Raw genomic sequence first — 22105 nt, 5'->3', positions numbered from 1 at the left:
TGGAAATTCAAGCAACATACATAAAATGCTGGTGAAACGCAGCATTTTGTGTGTGTTAATATAAGCAGGTGATAGGTCATGACTGGCATTTCAATCCGGAGTGCGTGGAACAGCTTTAAAAACTTTCTGATTGTCTACTTTACTAGACGGTGTTCTGGACTGAGCTTTAAGTATTCCCCGCGGTGCCGAGAGAAACGGCGCCTTGTTTGTTAACTGACTGTAACTAACTCGAGTTATTGTGCAGCCTCTGTGTTTTTTTCACCGGGGTACAGATTAATGTATAAAAGGGCAGCGAGGTCAGAACGCAGGCGAGTGGCTCTCAGTGCGAGCAGTGCGGTGCATTTTGTACAACACCCGAAAATGGCTCTACCAACAATCCGGCATGTGACGATTGTATTTTACCCTATTCTCGCAGCTTTCGGTGTTCCGGGTAAGTCGACACATCCTCTGTCTGAAATGTTAGGGTCGGACTTCTATTAACAGTCATTTCACTGGGTGTTGTTTCCCGGCGAAACCGACCCAGCGCGGAGACACGGCAGACTACCGCTGCTGACCGGTTCGTCTCCGCTCCACACGCTGATGCAGGGTCAAGTTCACTGTCACCCCGACCCCCCATCCCGCCCCCAAAGTTCATCGTAGACGATGCTGCTGAAATTCAGGGAGATCAGTCCTCTCCGCTGTTCACCACTGTCAGCGTAAATCTGTTACCGGCATTGTTGCAGATTGAAATATATTTTGTGACCTAACTTTTGGTGAAGGAGCAGTAGAACAGGACGATTTGTGGGAACGTTGCGGATTGTACCAACTGCCGCCGGAGCTGAATTTTCTCTCTCACTGTCTCTCTCTCTCTCTCCCTCTCGCACAATCTCTCTTGTTCTGTCTCTCTGTGTCTCTCTCTTTCTCTCTTCCCCCCCTCTCTCTCTTTCTCTCTCTCTCTCTCTCTCTCTCTCTCGCTCACTCACTCTCTCCCTCTCCTTCCCTCCCCCCTTTGTGCATTTCCGATCAAACCTTTCATTAGATGTCTTACCCGAACCAGTTGGGAATTATAGTAAATATAGCTAGCACAAGAATGGGCTGCCCACCTGTAGATTTGAATTAATTTCTCCCTATCGCACCTTTAAGATGATAACGAATGTGATCAAAAATGGCGGATATATCCAAGTGGAAGAACTTATTTATTGATAGACGTTTCTGAAATTATTCGAGTTTAAGCTAGATTGCGTACAAGCGACACTAGACGAGTCAGTGAAGTCCGATTCTGTTCACCGGGCCCTGCGCTCATCCATTGACTAAACGGAGGGAACGAGTGCATCGGTTTCACCCTGGGGCTGATGACCGACAGCGGGCACGGCCCCACTTACTCCAGGCCAGTACCGGCTCAATAATAGTGAGTTCCGTTGAGTGGATTCTGTCGGCTGCACGTCAGCCGATCCTCCTACAGCTGCTGTGTTCAGCTCTGTCACGGCTCTCATTCCCTACGGCTGGTGTCTGAATGGGGCTTCGAGGATAAGGGCCATTGAAATGACGATCCCACGGGTAGGGAGTGTAGGGCGCAAGGGAGGTATGGGAGAAGACGGTGATCTCCCCTATTTTTCTGGGTTGTGACGGCAAATGAGCAGCAGTGCTGCCCCCTCTCGGTTACATCGCCAAGGTGACATCGAGAGCACGTCACCAGCAACTTTACCAGGAGCACTGCTGCCCCCTCTCGGTTACATCGCCAAGGTGACATCGAGAGCACGTCACCAGCAACTTTACCAGGAGCAGTGCTGCCCCCTCTCGGTTACATCGCCAAGGTGACATCGAGAGCACGTCACCAGCAACTTAACCAGGAGCAGTGCTGCCCCCTCTCGGTTACATCGCCAAGGTGACATCGAGAGCACGTCACCAGCAACTGTACCAGGAGCACTGCTGCCCCCTCTCGGTTACATCGCCAAGGTGACATCGAGAGCACGTCATCAGCAACTTAACCAGGAGCAGTGCTGCCCCCTCTCGGTTACATCGCCAAGGTGACATCGAGAGCACGTCACCAGCAACTTAACCAGGAGCAGTGCTGCCCCCTCTCGGTTACATCGCCAAGGTGACATCGAGAGCACGTCACCAGCAACTTAACCAGGAGCAGTGCTGCCCCCTCTCGGTTACATCGCCAAGGTGACATCGAGAGCACGTCACCAGCAACTTTACCAGGAGCAAATGCGCAGTTCGAATGCAAACTGTTTTAGTTCACTGAATGAGGAGTTTTTATTCTCTCTTGGAACATATTTACCCGGTAATTTTGCCGATCACAGTCGGATTAGTATTTTCACTTTGGATTCCGAGAACGTTTCTCCTCGCCCTGTTTGTAACTCACAATTTGTGACTCTTTCCCTAGCGAACCTATTGACAACGGTGGTCCTCTTCCGAGGGAATTGTGGCCTTTCCAAATGTATATCGCTCTACATGGCTTTCATGGCAATGGCAGATTTCCTGGTGATGATCGTCTGTGTAATTGTGTATCAAATCGTCATGTACCAGTTTCCATTCTCCTTCCTGTCCTACACATCCGCCTGTAAGGTCGTCCTGTACTTCAATTCGACCTGCCTGCAAACCTCGGTCTGGTACACTGTCCTGTTCACAGCCGATCGGTTTGTAGCGATCTGTTGTCGGAAGCTTAAAACGAAATATTGCACGGCGAGGACAGCTGTTGCCGGCATTATAACCGTGCCGCTCCTGATGCATTTACAGAACGTCCCGTATCTATTTGAGTATAAACCTGTGCGTGTAATTAACGGTATTCAATGGGGCTGTCAGCCGAGCTCATGGTTCATTACGTCTCTTGTGGGCGTCGCATTCTCCTTTCTGCAGAGTATTTTAACGGTTATATTACCTTTTGTTCTGATAACCCTGTTTAACTGTCTGACGGTAAGGCGCATTTTATTAGCCAGTAAAGTGCGCCGCGGACTGCGCGGTCAAGGCAGTCAAACACAGAAGGATCCGGAGATGGAAGGCCGCCGGAAATCCATCATTTTACTCTTTAGTGTGTCCGGCAGTTTCATTCTGTTGTGGCTGTCGGTCACTGTGATCTTTCAGATCACCCGACTCGCAGGAACCGCGTATTACGAAGGCGATTACTCCGACTCTGCCTATGTCGCCATTGAAGCCGGCCACATGATCATGTATCTGAGTTCCTGCACGAACGCCTGTATTTATACAGCGACCCAGACTAAGTTTAGAGAGGAAATGCGGCTGGTGTTAAAATCTCCTTGGACTTTGTTTTTAATACTGGTTAAAAAACACAGGTAAAGCAAAGCACATGTTCCTAAAGTTCGAAAGTTCATTACCCACTAATTCTGCGCATCGGAAATCTGTTATTGGGTCGCGATGTACATCTGCGTTTTATGTGTTTAACTATAATGTGTCTCGCTATTAAATTGACTTGGAATCAAATATAAATCCATTTCTGTGCAGAAGCGACCTTGACAGCCGTGACGGCATCAACAATCCTGGTATCCGATCACTCAGTTGATTTCAGTCACTCGTTGCGTTTGACAGCTGCGTTGACACTCAGGGCTCATTTGGCCGCTGGGTAACTCGGGTAAAGGTGGAGTCATCGGAATGACTTTTACACTGGCAGTGCAGATTCGCTGCGGTCAGCGCTGTGACAGAGCTACCTTCTTGTAGATTGCAGTGCGGAATCAATATTGCATAGATTCTGCCCCAGCTCGACTATGGCGACCTATGCCAATCCCCAGAGCCATAATGCAGCCCGTATCCCTCTCTACCTTTGTTAACCAAGGGTTATCCAGACACGTTTCCATTATTTTATTATCACTTGCATTCAGCACGTCTGCTGCAGACATAACCACGCCGCACTGGGCGAGAAAAAGAATGTCTTCAGATCTGTATATGGACGTGCCACTGCTGACATAGGAGAAGACAAAGTTGTTGGCTATCTGTACAATATACACCTCCTCATAATTGTATAAACTTTTACAAGGACCATTCATTTCATTTTTTATTTCAGACAATCAAACTTTTCCTTATAGTTTATCCCCACAGTCCAGGAAACAATCTGGTGAATTTTGATCTACCATAGCTCAGTTCTTACAACATCCTTCCCATGGCGTGGCAATCAGAATTGCACCCATTGCTCTCAGTCTGTTATCACCAGTGCTCCGTATAGCTGTAAGACCGAGTCGGAATTCTTCCACTCAAAGCCTCGGTGAACAATGCAAGAATAACACAATCCACTTCCGCTGTACTGTCCTCCTCCATTCAGAAAGGTATGGCCTGGCATTGCAAGATTACAACCAAAAACGACCCTCCAAAGGTCTATATTGTCTCCCAGATTTTTATTTCACAACGTGGATCAAGTCATATTTTGTTTCACATACTCTTTTACAAACAACAAAGGATACATCAGCAAATCTCCAGCTCGCCGCTTATTGCCGGCGTCCGGGAGGAGAGACAAGCTGGCACATGACCATTCTCATCCATTTACCAAGCTAATCCTGTGACTAGTTTGCCAATTCATCTCCGCGTCCCTGTATCTGCCATGGGTGCTTTGTTAGGAACATTACTGAAGGACATCCAAACTCTATCTACCTTCCTGCTTCATTAAATCGTATCCTGCTGTTTTGATATTACCATACATTTGTTTTATTTTACAGTTGGTGGTTAGACCAAAATCTGCACTTGTTTGTACTACTTTGTTTAGGAGGATGCGTAGGTTTTCTGCAGCACTTGCTATTAGGGTGATATCGTCTGCATATCTTATATTGTTGATGTTAACACCTCCAATTTTTATCCCATCTAGGTCTTCTATTTCTCTGAGAATCATTTCACTATAGATATTAAATAATTCCAGTGAGACAGCACATCCTTGTCTAACTCCTCTTTGAATTTTAGTCCAACTGCTTATTTTATCATACTTTTTTTAACTGTCGCTGTTTGATTCCAATATAAATTTTGAAGCAGTTGTTGGCCCCTTCCGTCAGTGTTTAGTTCAGCTAGAGTTGAAAGAACTTTTCATGTTTCACTTTGTCGAATGCTTTAGTGAAATCAATAAAACATAAAAAGACATCACTTTGATATTCAATGGCCCTTTCTGAAAGCATTCATAGTATGAAAATTGCGTTCCTAGTTCCTCTATCGTCAATAAACATATATTGCAGTTTAGAAGTTGCTAGACTTAACTTGTTTTTAATTCGACTCAGAACAAGTCTCAACAAAATCTTTATTATGTGATTCACCAGACTGATTGTTGTATAATTTTCGCAGTCAATAGTTTCAGGAATTTTTGGCAGAGTTATAAATACTGACTTCAAGAGATCGTCAGAGCATACACCAGACTCATATATGACATTAAACAGTTCAAAAAGAATATCTATGCCCAGATCCTCCAGGACTTATATCATGTCCACTGAAATTTCATCAGGTCCAGTGACTTTACCATGTTTTATGCTTTTCATTGCTTTAGTTATTTCTTCTTTGGTAATAGGTGGGCCAGGATTAGGGTGTTTAATATCTGGGAGTTCCCCTCTATTATCTTCAAAAAGCTGATCTATATACTGAATCCACCTCTCACATGCTTTATTTGGGTCTGTTAGCATGCATCTGTCTGCTGATCTTATGCATCCTGTAGAGGAGGTTTTGTTAATTAGATTAGATTATGAGGACACGCAGTCCTCTTTTTTGTCATTTAGTAATGCATGCATGAAGAAATGACACAATATTCCTCCGGCGTGATATCACAGAAACATAGGACAGACCAAGACTTAAAAATTAACAAAAAACACATAATTATAATATATAGTTACAACAGTGCAACAATACCATAACTTGATGAAGAACAGGCCATGAACACAGTAAAAAAAAAATTCAAAGTCTCTCGAAAGTCCCACATCTCACGCAGACGGGAGAAGGAAGAAAACTCTCCCTGCCATGCCCGACCACAATCCAACTTTCAGTCGTCCAAAAACTTCGAGCTCCGATCAGCCATCCGACGCCGAGTACCGAGCGCCATCTCTGCCGAATGCTTCGACCTCAGCCTCGGTCACCAGTGGCAGGCAAAGCCGGGGATTTTGGGGCCTTCCCTCCAGAGATTCTCGATACCACAGTAGCAGCGGCAGCGAACCGGGTATTTCAGAAATTTCCAGATGTTCCTCTGTGCCTTCTCACGTCTGTCTCCATCAAATCAGAATTGTGCACGGTACCCGATTTAACAAATATGATATCATTTCACTGGAGAGCTGTGTGCGCCGCATCACGTCGCCATCTTCTCCTTCTGCCTGAAATTAATTCCTCCCGAAATTAATTACAGTAATTTCCTTAATTTTCTTGTGCATTTCTTTGCTGTTGTTAATATGGCTTTCTACTTCATTGCATTTTTGAATCAGCCATTCATCCTTTGCAATATTGCACAATTGTCTGGTCTATCTGTCTAGCTCTCTGTGTTCCACTTCCTTATTCTTCACTAACCTCCTTTGTTCCATCAGATCCAGAATTTCTTGAGGTATCTTCCCCTTGTTGGTGTGTTGGATTTCTTGTACTGGGATTATCTCCTCTGCTGATTGCTGTATAGCATATTTAATTCCATCCCAAGCTGTTTTGAATTGTTGCTTAGCTATGCTACCATTTTTAAGTTCTTCCAACATATACTTCTTTCTCTTTTTTCCAAGTTTTAGTTTCTTTAATTTTGTTTTAATGGTAGTTACTACTGGATGGTGATCTGAACCACAGTCTACTCCTGGGTAGGTTTTAGAATGTGATATTATTTCTAAAGCCTTCATAAAACCTGTCGATATCTTCTTCATCTGCATCATTTTTTGGCACATTGGCTTGGATTATGCTAATATTAAAAGGGTTACCGCTAAATTTAACTAAAAGCAGCCCAATATCCCATAACATATTCTGATACTTGTTTGTTTAAAATAATTCCAACTCCATACATACGCTGTTGACCTCCAGAGTACATGATCAGAGAACTATTCTCAGTGAATTTGCCACTATTGGTCCACCTAATTTCTGACACGCCGAAGATATCAACTTCCAACCTTTACATTTCAGTTAAAGTGTTGTCCAACTTCCTTTCTGGTAAAGTACACGGATGTTCCATGTTGCTACCCTTAGCCTTTCCCTATTGCTTACAGTCTCTGGATGACGGACTGGTGTCACCTGCAGCACGTGACTACCCCGACCGAGCGAGGTGTTGTTCTGTTCATTAGCTTCAACCCCATTCACGCTGTTGTCTGGTTTCCTTCTTTTGTTTCTTTTCATGACTGAAGAGGCAGAAATTTCAGCAGTGGGTTGCCGTTGCCTTCTGTTGCCGCAGTGCTCATCTAACTAGAGCATTTGACCTCTACTGGTGTTCCCGATTGGGAATCATACACAAGGCGTCGCCCTACCTTTGCTGTTGTTGTACAAAGACAATCCTCCACCACAGCTTGAAATCAATCGCCCTGCTGCCGAAGACTTCAGTGATTTTAGGTGACACCACCAGCGTCGGTCTGGTTATTTTTCTGGCGCTAAACACTCGCCATAGACAGAGCTCCTTCAGCGAGACAGGCTGCACCCGGACCTGAGCCCGACGTGAAGGCGGAGTTGTCTTGGGCGGCAGAAGCTATATAATCGCTATTGCAATTTCCTGATATTTAGTCAGGACCCAACCACCCCATACACCCCCATTGCTTAACAGGATAAAACTCAGAAGAAATACTGGCATGGATAGAGGAATGGCTGACAGCCAAGAGGCAGCGAGTGAGAATAAAAAGAGCCTTTTCTGGCTGGCTAACAGTGACTCGTGGTCTCCAGGGGTCAGAATTCGGTCCGCTATTTTTCACATTATTTGTCGATGATTTGGATAAAGGAATTGACGGCTTTGTGGGAAGGTTTGCGGATGATACAAAGATAAGTGGAGGCGTTGGTAGTGCTGAAGAAGCAATGCTATTGCAGCAGGACACAGACAAATTTGGAGAATGGGCAACAAAGTGGCAGATGGAATACAATATTGGGAAATGTACGATAATGCATTTTGGCAAAAGCAACATTAGTGAACTATTATCTGATTGGGCAGACGGTTCAAACAACAGAAGGAAATACAAGTAACACACATCAAAGTTGCTGGTGAACGCAGCAGGCAAGTCAGCATCTCTAGGAAAAGGAACAGTCAACGTTTCGGGCCGAGACCCTTCGTCAGGACGAACTGAAGGAAGAGCAAGTAAGAGATCTGAAAGTGGGAAGGGGAGGGGGAGATCCAAAATGATAGGAGAAGACAGGAGGGGGAGGGATGGAGCCAAGAGCTGGACAGTTGATTGACAAAAGGGATATGAGAGGATCATGGGACAGGAGGCTCAGGGAGAAAGAAAAGGGGGAGGGGGGAAAACCCAGAGGATGGGCAAGGAGTATATTGAGAGGGACCGTGGAAGAAAAAGGAGAGAGAGAAAAAGAATGTGTGTATATACATAAATATCAGATGGGGTACGAGGGGGAGGTGGGGCATTAGCAGAAGTTTGAGAAGTCAATGTTCATGCCATCAGGTTGGAGGCCACCCAGATGGAATATAAGGTGTTGTTCCTCCAACCTGAGTGTGGCTTCATCTTTACAGTACAGGAGGCCGTGGATAGACATATCAGAATGGGAATGGGACATGGAATTAAAATGTGTGGCCACTGGGAGATCCTGCTTTCTCTGGCGGACAGAGTGTATGTGTTCAGCGTAACGATCTCCCAGTCTACGTCGGGTCTCGCCAATATATAGAAGGCCGCATCGGGAGCACCGGACACAGTATATCACCCCAGCCGACTCACAGGTGAAGTGTCGCCTCACCTGGAAGGACTGTCTGGGGCCCTGAATGGTGGTGAGGGAGGAAGTGTAAAGGCACGTGTAGCACTTGTTCTGCTTACAAGGATAAGTGCCAGGAGGGAGATCAGTGGGGAGGGATGGGAGCGACGAATGGACAAGGGAGTTGCGTAGGGAGTGATTCCTGCGGAAAGCAGAGAGAGGGGGGAGGGAACGATGTGCTTATTGGTGGGATCCCATTGGAGGTGGCAGAAGTTACGGAGAATAATATGTTGGACCCAGAGGCTGGTGGGGTGGTAGGTGAGGACCAGGGGAACCCTATTCCTAGTGGGGTGGCGGGAGGATGGAGTGAGAGCAGATGTGCGTGAAATGGGGGAGATGCGTTTGAGAGCAGAGTTGGTGGTGGAGGAAGGGAAGCCCCTTTCTTAAAAAAGGAGGACATCTCCTTTGTCCTGGAATGAAAAGCCTCATCCTGAGAGCAGATGTGGTGGAGATGGAGGAATTGCGAGAAGGGGATGGCATTTTTGCAAGAGACAAGGTGAGAAGAGGAATAGTCCAGATAGCTGTGAGAGGCAGTAAGCTTGTAGTAAACTTCCGAGTCCTCGGAAATATGAAATATGAGTCCTCGGGTAAGACTCCCAGAAGGTTAATTTACAGGTTGGGTTTGTGGTAAAGGAGGCAAATGCAACGCTGGCATTTATTTAAAGTGAAGTAGCATATATAAGGAAGGAGATAATGCTGGTACTTTCTAAACTCTACTTCAGAGTATTTGGGACCCATATCTCAGAAAAGGTGTGTTGTCATTGGAGAGTCCAGAGGACGTTCAAGAAGATGATTCCGGGAATGAAGGGGTTAAGATATGAGGAGTGTTTGCCAGCCTTGGTCCTGTACTCCTCCACTGACCTATGTTTAATAAACGCGGGTGGGGAGGGGGTGTTAAATCTCACTGAAACCCACCGAATGTGGAAAGGTCTCGATGGGGTGGATGAGGAGAGGACTTTTCGTATGGTGGGGGGGGGGTAGCCATAACAGAGGGCACAGCCTCAAAACTGAGGAGCGACCTTTTAGAATAATTAAGGAGGATTTTATTTAGTCAGAGAGCAGTGAATCTGTGGAACTCTCTGACACAGACGGCGGTGGGGGCCAACTCTGTGGGTAAATTTCAGGCAGAAGCTAACAGTTTGCTGATCAGTCAGGGCATTACAGGACATGCCGAGGAAGCAGGTGCATGGGGTTGAGTGAGAACCGGGATCAGCCATGATAGAACGGCGGAGCAGACTTGATGGGGCTGAATGGCCTAATTCTGCTCCTATGTCTTATTGTCTTATACTGCCAGTGTCTTACACAGTGAAGATTGACACAAAACACATTACATTCAACCGCTGTTTCTTTGCTCGATTACAAAATCAACAGCAGCATTTTCCAGCGGTACAATATGAATTCTTGCCTCTCTTTTACTCTTAATATATCTGAAAGGCTTTTGATACTTGATATTATTGGCTCACTTACCTTAATGTTTCACCTTGTCTCCCCTGTGTGTTTTTTTTTAGTTGTCTCCAAAAGCTTTTCCATCCTCTAACTTCCCACCATTTTCTTGCTTTATTATATGACCCCACTTTTGTTTTTATGAAAAATAGGAGAAAATCTGTGGATGCTGGAAATCCAAGCAACACATAGACAAAATGCTGGAGGAACCTAGGAGGCCAGGCAGCATATATGGGAAATAGTAAACAGTCGACGTTTCGAGCTGAGACCCTTCATCAGGACTGGGGAAAAAAAAGATGAGATGTCAGAGGAAGAAGTGTGGGGGTGAATTGGGTGGAAGAAGTGGTAGGTGATAGGTGTAACTGGGAGAGGGAGAGTAGTGAAGGAAAAAACTTCTTAGGATCTAATTTCCTTAACGATTCTCCAAAGATCATTGCTAATGCATCCACATCTTTTCAGCCACCTCTTTCAGATCCCTGGGGTGTACACCATCTGGTCCAGGTGACCTATTTACCTTCAGACCATCTCTGTTTCCCAAGAACCTTCTCCCGAGTAATGTAACTTTACACATTCTGACCACTGACCTCTGCGAGCTCCATATTGCTGCCAGTGTCTTGCACAGATATGAGTGATGTTCAATACTGAATGGAGAGACAGGGTCCTTTTTCTCTTGACTTTGGTAACCATACAGTCAAAGTGAGAATTGTAAAGCTCAATCATTTCATTGTACATTGTGTACTCTTTGTTATTTCAGCTGTCACGTATTCTGTGATGGAAATGAAGAACCAGCAGAGATGGAAAACACTTTGAAGTCCAGTATTGTTGGAAACTCATAATATTTATCTGTAACTATGCAATACAGTATTATAAATGTAGATAAATCTAACAGGTGAGTAATGATTACATAAAAGTAAGTGTGGAATATATATGTATGAAAAACCAATCTTCTTTCATTCTAGCAGTAAAACGATACAGTTTTACAGGAACTTCAGCAATAGCTTGGACCTTGGCCTGTCCGGGAGCCAAGTGGCCTCGGCCCAACGTATAACACAGACATGTACAAACAACTGTAACATGGCCAAACTCACTTTTAGTGAGGTTCACAGTAAGACTGGCCTTGGAAAATCTGTCAAACAGTTTTTCTACAGCTGCAATCTGCTCTTCCCACGTGTCATTCAAGACCAATAAATCACTGATATAAGCCCCTGTGTTTACTAAACCTCTAATCACAGAATTGATCATTCTTTGAAATGTCCCAAATGCTGATTTCTCTTTAGCCCTCTCTGTTAAGGGAACACCCCAGTATTCTTTTAACAAGTCAAACTTTAAAAGGTATTTAGCCTTCCCCACTCTATCAATACAGTCATTCATTCTCTGTCCTTGTTCTTTCCTATTTCTAATTTCTTCAACCATTTTCCTTTCTTGAAAGTTCTCTCTGTAAAGGTACCATTTCATGGGCTGGGCTGAATTCACAATGACGTGATGCACTGCACCTGTACTCTATTTCAAAATGCCAATTAGTCCTTTCGCTAGTTGTTGTGGTCTAGGGTCCAACTGATGGACCTTATCAGTCATATTTTCCAAAACAATGGAATTCTGACATCTGAGTGAGAGTAGATTCAGTGGGTAAACATGTTTTTCCACTCCATTATCAGATTCCATGACTCCATTTTGTTCCATAACAATTCTCCCAGCTGCAATTCTAGCAAACAAGTGTTTTATTTTAATTCGACCATTTTGTAAACTTTCCTTTGCAAGGACACAAGGCTTACTAAATTTTCCCAGAATTTTAAAACAACTTAAACACACTGACGGATTTTTCTCAATCAGACCATAGTTCTCTGAGTAGGGTCAAACGTCCTTTTGGCCTGTAACTCAATACAGGTTTCAACAAACTACCCTCCAAAGCCTTCTGAATCGAATCTCCAACAATAAATAAGAGGAGGGGAACCCCTTCATCCCAATTTTTCCCATTTCTCACACAACATGTTTTAATCATCGTCTTAAGAGTTGAGTTGAGCCGTTCCAAGGCTCCCTTGGACTCTTACATCTGTAGATGACACCATGTGCTTAGCTTCTAATTCTGTAGCTATCCCCTGCAATGTTCTCAAAGTAAACTTACAACCCTTTTTAAATCAAATTGAATTTGTTTGGGCAGACCTACCAGTGGGAAAAACTTACTGAATGCTGTTACCACAGTCTTGGCCAGGGTGTTTTCAAAAGACACTACTTCAGGGGACCTAGACACAGCACACATGATTGTTAACACATACTGATGACCAGCTGCAGTCTTTTGCAATGGGCCTACACAATCCAGTATGACCCCAGGAAAAAGATTCACTAAAAGCAGATACCGGTTTAAGTAGTGTTACCTGAATAACCTGATTAGATTTCCCCTCCACATGACAGGTATGGCAAATGCTGTAAAAATTCACAACATCCTTCCTTGAACTAGGCCAGTAAAATTCCTTCATAATCCTGTTCACTGTCTTTCTCACTCCATGAGGTGCACCTAAAGGCACACTGTAAGCCATGTTTAAAATTTCAGCCCTGTAAACTTTCAGAACCATCACGTGACTTGCAGGCACAGTGGCTGGTCTCCACCTCCTCATCAACACCCCATCTTTATGGTAATATCCCACTGACTCTCTCTGAACCTCTTCTCCTATGAGAGCTATCTCCCTTAAAGCCGCCATTCCAGAATCTCCCTTCTGTTCTCTGTAAATACCTTCCTCAATAAAGACAAGTCTTTCCCATACACCTTACTCTCAAAGTCCTGCCGAAATCTGGAAGGTAGAAAAGTCTGTGATACATCGTTATAATTTAAACCTCTGGTTTTCCTACCGTAGGCCTCAACAGCAGCTCTGCTCATCAGCTGAATTGCTGAAACACTCTTATCGTGGAGAGCTGTCAACATGTCTCCATTGTTTACTAAGCTCAGCACCATCATCAGGCTTATGAGAACCATGTATACATTATGGAAGAGACCAAACAATCCGTTCATCAAATTTCTCCGACTTATCTCCATAACATTACACTGAATTAGCTTGCAGGTGCTGAAGTATCCAAACAAAATTCCAGAGTAGCACATCCTTGCTCGGCAGGCCTTTGTCCTGCAAGCAGGGTCAAAGGTCACGCAACCAATCCAAACTTTTCCGCAAACAACAGGAGTTCTGCAGATGCTGGAAATTCAAGCAACACACATCAAAGTTGCTGGTGAACGCAGCAGGCCAGGCAGCATCTGTAGGAAGAGGTACAATCGACGTTTCAGGCCGAGACCCTCCGTCAGGACTAACTGAAGGAAGGGAGAGTAAGGGATTTGAGAGGGGGAGGGGGAGATCCAAAATAATAGGAGAAGACAGGAGGGGGAGGGATGGAGCCAAGAGCTGGACAGGTGATTGGCAAAAGGGGATACGAGAGGATCATGGGACAGGAGGTCCGGGAAGAAAGACAGGGGGGGGAACCCAGAGGATGGGCAAGAGGTATATTCAGAGGGACAGAGGGAGAAAAAGGAGAGTGAGAGAAAGAATGTGTGCATAAAAATAAGTAACAGATGGGGTACGAGGGGGAGGTGGGGCCTTAGCAGAAGTTAGAGAAGTCGATGTTCATGCCTCCAACCTGATGATTCCCCCTCCCCCCCCTTGTCTTTCTTCCTGGACCTCCTGTCCCATGATCCTCTCATATCCCTTTTGCCAATCACCTGTCCAGCTCTTGGCTCCATCCCTCCCCCTCCTGTCTTCTCCTATCATTTTGGATCTCCCCCTCCCCCTCCCACTTTCAAATCCCTTACTCTCTCTTCCTTCAGTTAGTCCTGACGAAGGGTGTCGGCCTGAAACGTCGACTGCACCTCTTCCTACAGATGCTGCCTGGCCTGCTGCGTTCACCAGCAACTTTGATGTGGTTTGCTATCTATCTATCTATTTATTTATTTATTCTCTCTTTCCCTATCACAAATACTCCTTGCCTGTTCTCCATCTTCCTCTGGTGCTCCCCTTCCCTTTTCTTTCTTCCAAGGCCTTCCATCCCATGATACTCCGCCTTCTCCAGCCTCGTATCCCTTTTGCCAATCACCTGTCCAGCTCTTGGCTCCATCCCTCCCCCTCCTGTCTTCTCCTATCATTTTGGATCTCCCCCTCCCCCTCCCACTTTCAAATCTCTTACTAACTCTTCCTTCAGTTAGTCCTGACGAAGGGTCTCGGCCTGAAACGTCGACTGCACCTCTTCCTACAGATGCTGCCTGGCCTGCTGCGTTCACCAGCAACTTTGATGTGTGTTGCCCAAACTTTTCCAGCACTTTATCCAAAAGTCCAGGAACAGCACTTTTCCCATTATTTTCAGCAACACTGACCTCACCAGAACCCACTTCTTCACCAGCCTTTAAACCACGGTCTAATACAAGTAACTGAGAATCCTCACATTCCACCGGTACCAAGGTTAACCCCTTATTCACTGAACCAAGATCATCTGACACACAAAAACTGCATTCCTTTTCAACCAAGTCAGGCACCTCAGATTTTAACTGAGCTTCAACATAAGGTTCAGAACCCTGTGAATTCACAGGTACTTCCACAACCTGAACACATTAAATCGGGACAGCTGCGTCTTCTGGGCTGTCATCACTTGTCCCAGTTTCAAATTCAAGGTCACCCCGAACCTCCCAGCTATTCTCTGGCAAACTCTTTTTGGGTGTAAACTCAACCTCGTGGGTTAAAACTTCTTTGTCTGCTTTCTTATCAAACCCCTGCAGGGTAGCGGCATCCTCTGCATCAGGGTATGCCCTTACATCATCAAGAACACAACTTTTCAATTCATCACACAAAACAAGCCCTTCTGAGCTGTAAAAATCATCAGGGTCCGACACTAAACCTCTTTGCTGCAACTTCCCTATCTTTTCCAGCTCGAACCGCTTCTGCTTGTCGTCTGCCACGTGATCTTCACATTGCCATATCTCCATCTCGGCTGTCTCTGTCTTTCTGCCTCTTCTCTCTGTTTTTCTACCCTTCTCTCTGTCTTACTGCCTCTTGTCTACGTCTTGCTGCCTTTCTAGCCTCTCTCGAGCTGTTTTAATTTCAATTCATGCTCCATTCTTAATTTTTCCAACAGAAGCTGAAGCTCATCCTCAATACTAACATCCATTTCTGCTGTATTTCCACACAACCAAATAAAACGGGATTTTCCCCAATCAATTCAAACAAGCCTCCCAACCAATTTTGTTCATAACACTGATGCAGGCCCCAATTTTGCAAGAGGTCCAGGGTTCATATCCCGGATGAGCCCCAATTTTGTACACGTAGCCCGTGACGGGAATAAAGAACCAGCAGAGATGGAAAACACTTTGAAGTCCAGTATTGCTATAAACTAATAATATTTATTAGTAACTACGCAATACAATAATATAAATGTAGATAAATCAAACAGGTTAGTAATGATTACATAAAAGTAAGTGTGGAATATATATGTATGAAAAACCAAGCTTCTTTAAGTCTAGGGGTAAAAAGATACAGTCTTACGATGATGAGTAAAGTTCAGTTCAGTTCAGTTTGTGGTATTGAGTTGAGTAGTGATGGAGAGAGAGGGAGGCAGAGATTTGAGTCTTCAGGTAAGCTGATGCCGTTGATCTTCTCGTTGTCCTTTGAAATCATTTAAAAGTCACCGACTGTGACTTTAACAAAGGGGACCGGTTTTCTGTGGTGGAGCTATCACCCAGGCAAGGGTGGACACATGGACAACTCCCCACCAGTCAACCCTTTTCCTCTTTCCACTGCAAGAGTGACGGATCGATCCACCTGCTTGATCTGCCAAAACCCACTTTTCCTACGGGCACAACAGTGCTCATTCAGTGTCCAAACATGTGTCTGAGGTCTATCATCTTCCTCCTATTTTATCTTCCCGTGCTGAGCAACAACTATCATTCAAATAACTCTTCCATCCTCTCCCTGTGAAAGAAATCCAAGCAGGCAAAAATCCTTGAAGAAAGTGTCAACAACCTGCCAAAAATCATGACATCAAGTGTCCATTAAATAATACCGCCTTCGGTTACAATTGCAACTTATGAGCTGCTCGGTGCTTTCTCCAACTCAGCAGAATGCCTAAAGTTAACGAGTTCTTTCTCGTGCCTTAAAGTGACAGTCCCACAGTTAGTCTTTGTCTCTCTCTCTTTCAAAACAAGCTATCGATGTTAAATAACTCTCTCTCTCTTTTCAAAAGCACAGTTAATAGGGGTAATCGAGCACAGTTCATAGGGGTAATTCAGGACCCCGTCACACAGGGTACTGATTTGTAACGGGACACATCATGCAGCATCCACCCAAACGAGATTTCTGAAGTTGGGCCGGGCTGGGGGGCTATCAGCCCCTATATTACGCTGTCAGCCGAAGAGCGAGTTAGATAAGGTTAGATGACCGCGTGAATCACTTCCCACATTCACAGCCGGTGAACAACCTCTCCCCAGTGTGAACTCAATGATGCACATTTGGTTGACACGGCTGACAGAATCTCTTCCCACAGTCTGAGCAGGTGATCAGCCTCTACCCATTGTGAACTTGCTGGTGTCTCTGCAGTTGAGATGACCAAGTGAATCCCTTCCCACAGTCTGAGCAGGTGAATGGCCTCTCCCCAGTGTGAACTCTCTGATGTCTCTGTAGGTGGAATGAGCAAGTGAATCCCTCCCCACAGTCTGAGCAGGTGAACGGCCTCTCCCCAGTGTGAACTTTCTGATGTACCTTCAGTTGAGATGACTGAGTGAATCCCTCCCCACACACAGAGCAGGTGAACGACCTCTCCCCAGTGTGTACTCTCTGATGTACCTTCAGATGAGATGACTGTGTGAATCCCTTCCCACAGTCTGAACAGGTGAATGGCCTCTCCCCAGTGTGAACTCGCTGATGTACTTTCAGTTGAGATGACTGAGTGAATCCCTTCCCACAGTCTGAACAGGTGAACGGCCTCTCCCCAGTGTGAACTGACATGTGTACCAGTAGGCTGGATGACTGAGTGAATCCCTTCCCACAGTCTGAACAGGTGAACGGCTTCTCCCCAGTGTGAACTGACATGTGTACCAGTAGGCTGGATGACCGAGGGAATCCCTTCCCGCAGTCTGAGCAGGTGAACGGCCTCTCCCCAGTGTGAACTTTCTGATGTACCTTCAGTTGAGATGACTGAGTGAATCCCTTCCCACAGACTGAGCAGGTGAACGGCCTCTCCCCAGTGTGAACTCGCTGATGTACCTTCAGTTGGGATGACCGAGTGAATCCCTTCCCACAGTCTGAGCAGGTGAACGGCCTCTCTCCAGTGTGAACTCGCTGATGCACCTTCAGTTGAGATGAGCAAGTGAATCCTTTCCCACAGACTGAGCAGGTGAACGGCCTCTCCTCAGTGTGAACTGACTTGTGTATCAGCAGTTCGGATGACACAGTGAATCCCCTTCCACATTCTGAGCAGGTGAACGGCCTCTCCCCAGTGTGAACTCGCTGATGTACTTTCAGTTGAGATGACTGAGTGAATCCCTTCCCACAGACTGAGCAGGTGAACGGCCTCTCACCAGTGTGAACTGACTTGTGTACCAGCAGTTGGGATGACCGAGTGAATCCCCTTCCACATTCTGAGCAGGTGAACGGCCTCTCCCCAGTGTGAACTCGCTGATGTACTTTCAGTTCAGATGCCTGAGTGAATCCCTTCCCACAGTCTGAGCAGGTGAACGGCCTCTCCCCAGTGTGAAGTCGTTGATGTAACTTCAGCTTAGATGATCCAGTGAATCCCTTCCCACAGTCTGGGCAGGTGAACGGCCTCGCCCCAGTGTGAACTCTCTGATGCACCTTCAGTTGAGATGAGCATGTGAATCCCTTCCCACAGTCTGAGCAGGTGAACGGCCTCTCTCCAGTGTGAACTCGCTGATGTATTTTCAGTTCAGATGATGTAGTGAATCCCTTCCCACAGACTGAGCAGGTGAACGGCTTCTCCCCAGTGTGAAATCGCTGATGTACCTTCAGTTGGGATGATCCAGTGAATCCCTTCCCACAGACTGAGCAGGTGAACGGCCTCTCCCCAGTGTGAACTCTCTGATGCACCTTCAGTTGAGATGAGCATGTGAATCCCTTCCCACAATCTGAGCAGGTGAATGGCCTTTCCCCAGTGTGAACTCGCTGATGCACCTTCAGTTGAGATGAGCAAGTGAATCCCTTCCCACAGACTGAGCAGGTGAACGGTCTCTCCCCAGAGTGAACTAACTGGTGTGTCAGCAGATCGGTTGACCAAGTGAATCCCTTCCCACAGTCTGAGCAGATGAATGGCCTCTCCCCAGTGTGAACTCGCTGATGTACTTTCAGTTGAGATGACTGAGTGAATCCCTTCCCACAGTCTGAACAGGTGAACGGCCTCTCCCCAGTGTGAACTGACATGTGTACCAGTAGGCTGGATGACTGAGTGAATCCCTTCCCACAGTCTGAACAGGTGAACGGCTTCTCCCCAGTGTGAACTGACATGTGTACCAGTAGGCTGGATGACCGAGGGAATCCCTTCCCGCAGTCTGAGCAGGTGAACGGCCTCTCCCCAGTGTGAACTTTCTGATGTACCTTCAGTTGAGATGACTGAGTGAATCCCTTCCCACAGACTGAGCAGGTGAACGGCCTCTCCCCAGTGTGAACTCGCTGATGTACCTTCAGTTGGGATGACCGAGTGAATCCCTTCCCACAGTCTGAGCAGGTGAACGGCCTCTCTCCAGTGTGAACTCGCTGATGCACCTTCAGTTGAGATGAGCAAGTGAATCCTTTCCCACAGACTGAGCAGGTGAACGGCCTCTCCTCAGTGTGAACTGACTTGTGTATCAGCAGTTCGGATGACACAGTGAATCCCCTTCCACATTCTGAGCAGGTGAACGGCCTCTCCCCAGTGTGAACTCGCTGATGTACTTTCAGTTGAGATGACTGAGTGAATCCCTTCCCACAGACTGAGCAGGTGAACGGCCTCTCACCAGTGTGAACTGACTTGTGTACCAGCAGTTGGGATGACCGAGTGAATCCCCTTCCACATTCTGAGCAGGTGAACGGCCACTCCCCAGTGTGAAGTCGTTGATGCAACTTCAGCTTAGATGATCCAGTGAATCCCTTCCCACAGACTGAGCAGGTGAACGGTCTCTCCCCAGAGTGAACTAACTGGTGTGTCAGCAGATCGGTTGACCAAGTGAATCCCTTCCCACAGTCTGAGCAGATGAATGGCCTCTCCCCAGTGTGAACTCGCTGATGTACCTTCAGTTTAGATGAGCAAGTGAATCCCTTCCCGCAGTCCGAGCAGGTGAACGGCTGCTCCCCGGTGTGAACTCGCTGGTGAGACATTAGGTCAGATGATCGAGTGAATTCTTCCCAACAAGTTCAGCAGATGACCAGCCTCTGCCCAGTTTGAACTGACTGGTGTGTCCACAGATGGAAAGACCGACTGAATCCCTTCTCACACACAGAACAGGGGAATGGCCTTGTCCCAGTGTGTACTCGCTGATGCACCTTCAGTTGAGATGAGCAAGTGAATCCCTTCCCACAGACTGAGCAGGTGAATGGTCTCTCCCCAGAGTGAACTGACTGGTGTGTCAGCAGATCGGTTGACCAAGTGAATCCCTTCCCACAGTCTGAGCAGATGAATGGCCTCTCCCCAGTGTGAACTCGCTGATGTACCTTCAGTTTAGATGAGCAAGTGAATCCCTTCCCGCAGTCTGAGCAGGTGAACGGTCTCTCCCCAGTGTGAACTCGCTGGTGTGTCAGCAGATTGTATGATTGAGTGAATCCTTTCCCACATTCCGAGCAGATGAATGGCCTCTCTCCAGTGTGAACTCGCTGATGTACCTTCAATTTAGATGAGCAAGTGAATTCCTTCCCGCAGTCCGAGCAAGTGAATGGCTGCTCCCCGGTGTGAACTCGCTGGTGAGACATTAGGTCAGATGATCGAGTGAATTCTTCCCAACAAGTTCAGCCGATGACCAGCCCCTGCCCAGGGTGAACTGACTGGTGTGTCCACAGATGGAAAGACCGACTGAATCCTTTCTCACACACAGAACAGGTGAATGGCCTTGTCCAGTGTGAACTTGCTGATGTACCTTCAGTTGAGATGACCGATTGAATCCATTCCCACAGTATGATCAGATGAATGGATTCCCCTCTGTGTAAAATGACGGGAATGCCAATCGGTCTGATGATCCAGAGAATCACTCCCCATCATCTGAGCAGGAGGGATGATTGAGTGAATGCCTTGTTCCACTTCTTCCACTGTATGGTGCAACTGTAACGAAAACCAATTTCCCCCGGGATCAATAAGTATGACTATGACTATTAAATATCTGGACGGAGACAGCAAAACTGGCGTGTTCTGTTCGAGATTCCAGTAGACAAATTCCTTGTCATTTTTAACCTGTAAAAAGATTTACAAAATCCATCAATCAGTGTTGGAAAACCTTTCAGATGAGGTCACTTGAGTTGTCAAAGTGTATTCTGGCATCACACTGCTACAGTGAAGTTCAACCCAAGCTGGAGAGAGAAATCATCTTCTAACTGGGCACAGAGCTGGTATCTGGAATGATCATCAAATTCTCTGATGCTCTTCCTGTCTCTCTAAGAATGCGGCATTTCTGCCATCTCCAATCTGTGACCTGACTCAGTTTGACTCTCTCCATTGGTATTATTCCCTGTTCCCACTGAGCTGCATGGGTGCCTAGCCCCACAGTAACTGGTACACTCTCACACAAATAGCCAGCAGTGCATTCCACACACCCACCACTCTCTGTGTGAAAAACTTACCCCTGACGTCCCCTCGGTATCTGTTTCCAAGCACCTAAAACTATGCCCCCTCGTGTTAGCCATTTCAGCCCTGGGAAAGAAACCTCTGGCTATCCACATGATCAATGCCCCTCATCATCTTATACATCTAAAAAAGGCTCTAAACATAAACAAGGAAAGTACACATTGCTTTGAGGATTGGAAAGAAGTATACAAAATTATGAGGGTATAGACAGGGTAGATGCAAGCAGCTTTTCCCACTGAGGTTGGGTGGGATGACAACCAGAGGTCATGGGTAAGTGGGGAAGGTGAAAATTAAACAGAAACATTTGGAAAAGCTCTTTACTGAAATGGTCGTGAGAGTGTCAGCACAAGTGGTGAATATGAGCTCATTTTCACCATGTAAAAGAAGTTTGGATGGGAGCCTGGATGGTAGGGGTATGGAGGACGATGGTCCCAGTGCAGGAGGTTGCATTAGACAGCTCAAATGTTTTTTTTGGCATTGACTAGATGGGCCAAATAGCCTGTTTCTGTAATGAACTTCTCCATGTTTCTATGACAGAGAAGCTGGCCAAACTTGTCTGGAAGGGAAAAGGTAGGAGTGACAATGGAGCAGCAATGGCTGGAGTTTCTGGGAGCAATTCAGGAGTTGAGTGATCGATACATCCCAAAGAAATGGAAGCATTGGAAAGGCAGGAGGACACAATTGTGGATGAAATGAGAAGCCAAAGCTAACATAAAAGCCATAGAGAGGGCAAACAAAAGAGCAAAAACTATTGGGAAAATTTTAGAAACCTGCAGAAGACAACTAAAACAAGAAGTCGGATGAGCTCGGGGGGTGGAATTATGATATTGTCGTCATTAATGAGTCTTGGTAGCACCCAACAGTCTGAGGCATTTAGAGGAACAAAATATCCGGAGACTCAATATCTCTTGAAAACCAAGGTTCCCTGCAGCAGTTACCTTTCAACTTTTATTTTGACAGGCACATACAAACTCTACACCCTCAGAATTTCACTTCTGAAGGCCTCCCACTTACCAAGTACTCCTTTGCCAGAAAACAGCCTGTCCCAAACCACACTTGTCAG

The 22105-nt window shown here is 46.1% G+C and overlaps 2 protein-coding genes across 2 annotated transcripts; one reads left to right on the top strand and one right to left on the bottom strand.

The window, feature by feature from the left end:
• The first annotated feature begins 360 nt into the window (after nt 1-360).
• Nucleotides 361-3595, top strand: LOC140207846 (probable G-protein coupled receptor 139). The gene is made up of 3 exons (XM_072276399.1): nt 361-430; nt 2369-3275; nt 3529-3595. The coding sequence occupies exons 1-3, from the start codon at nt 361-363 to the stop codon at nt 3593-3595; spliced, it is 1044 nt and encodes a 347-aa protein (XP_072132500.1).
• A 10877-nt stretch (nt 3596-14472) lies between these two features.
• On the bottom strand, nt 14473-20642 carry LOC140208550 (uncharacterized). The gene is made up of 2 exons (XM_072277298.1): nt 19691-20642; nt 14473-19612 (listed from the first exon to the last, which is right to left on the bottom strand). The coding sequence occupies exons 1-2, from the start codon at nt 20175-20177 to the stop codon at nt 16788-16790; spliced, it is 3312 nt and encodes a 1103-aa protein (XP_072133399.1). The 5' UTR covers nt 20178-20642; the 3' UTR covers nt 14473-16787.
• Between the last annotated feature and the right edge of the window lie 1463 nt (nt 20643-22105).

The sequence above is a fragment of the Mobula birostris genome, chromosome 13 (assembly GCF_030028105.1).
Source record: "Mobula birostris isolate sMobBir1 chromosome 13, sMobBir1.hap1, whole genome shotgun sequence".
Taxonomy (NCBI): domain Eukaryota; kingdom Metazoa; phylum Chordata; class Chondrichthyes; order Myliobatiformes; family Myliobatidae; genus Mobula; species Mobula birostris.
Note: the sequence above shows the minus strand (reverse complement) of the source record. Positions and strands in the feature narration are given on the sequence as shown.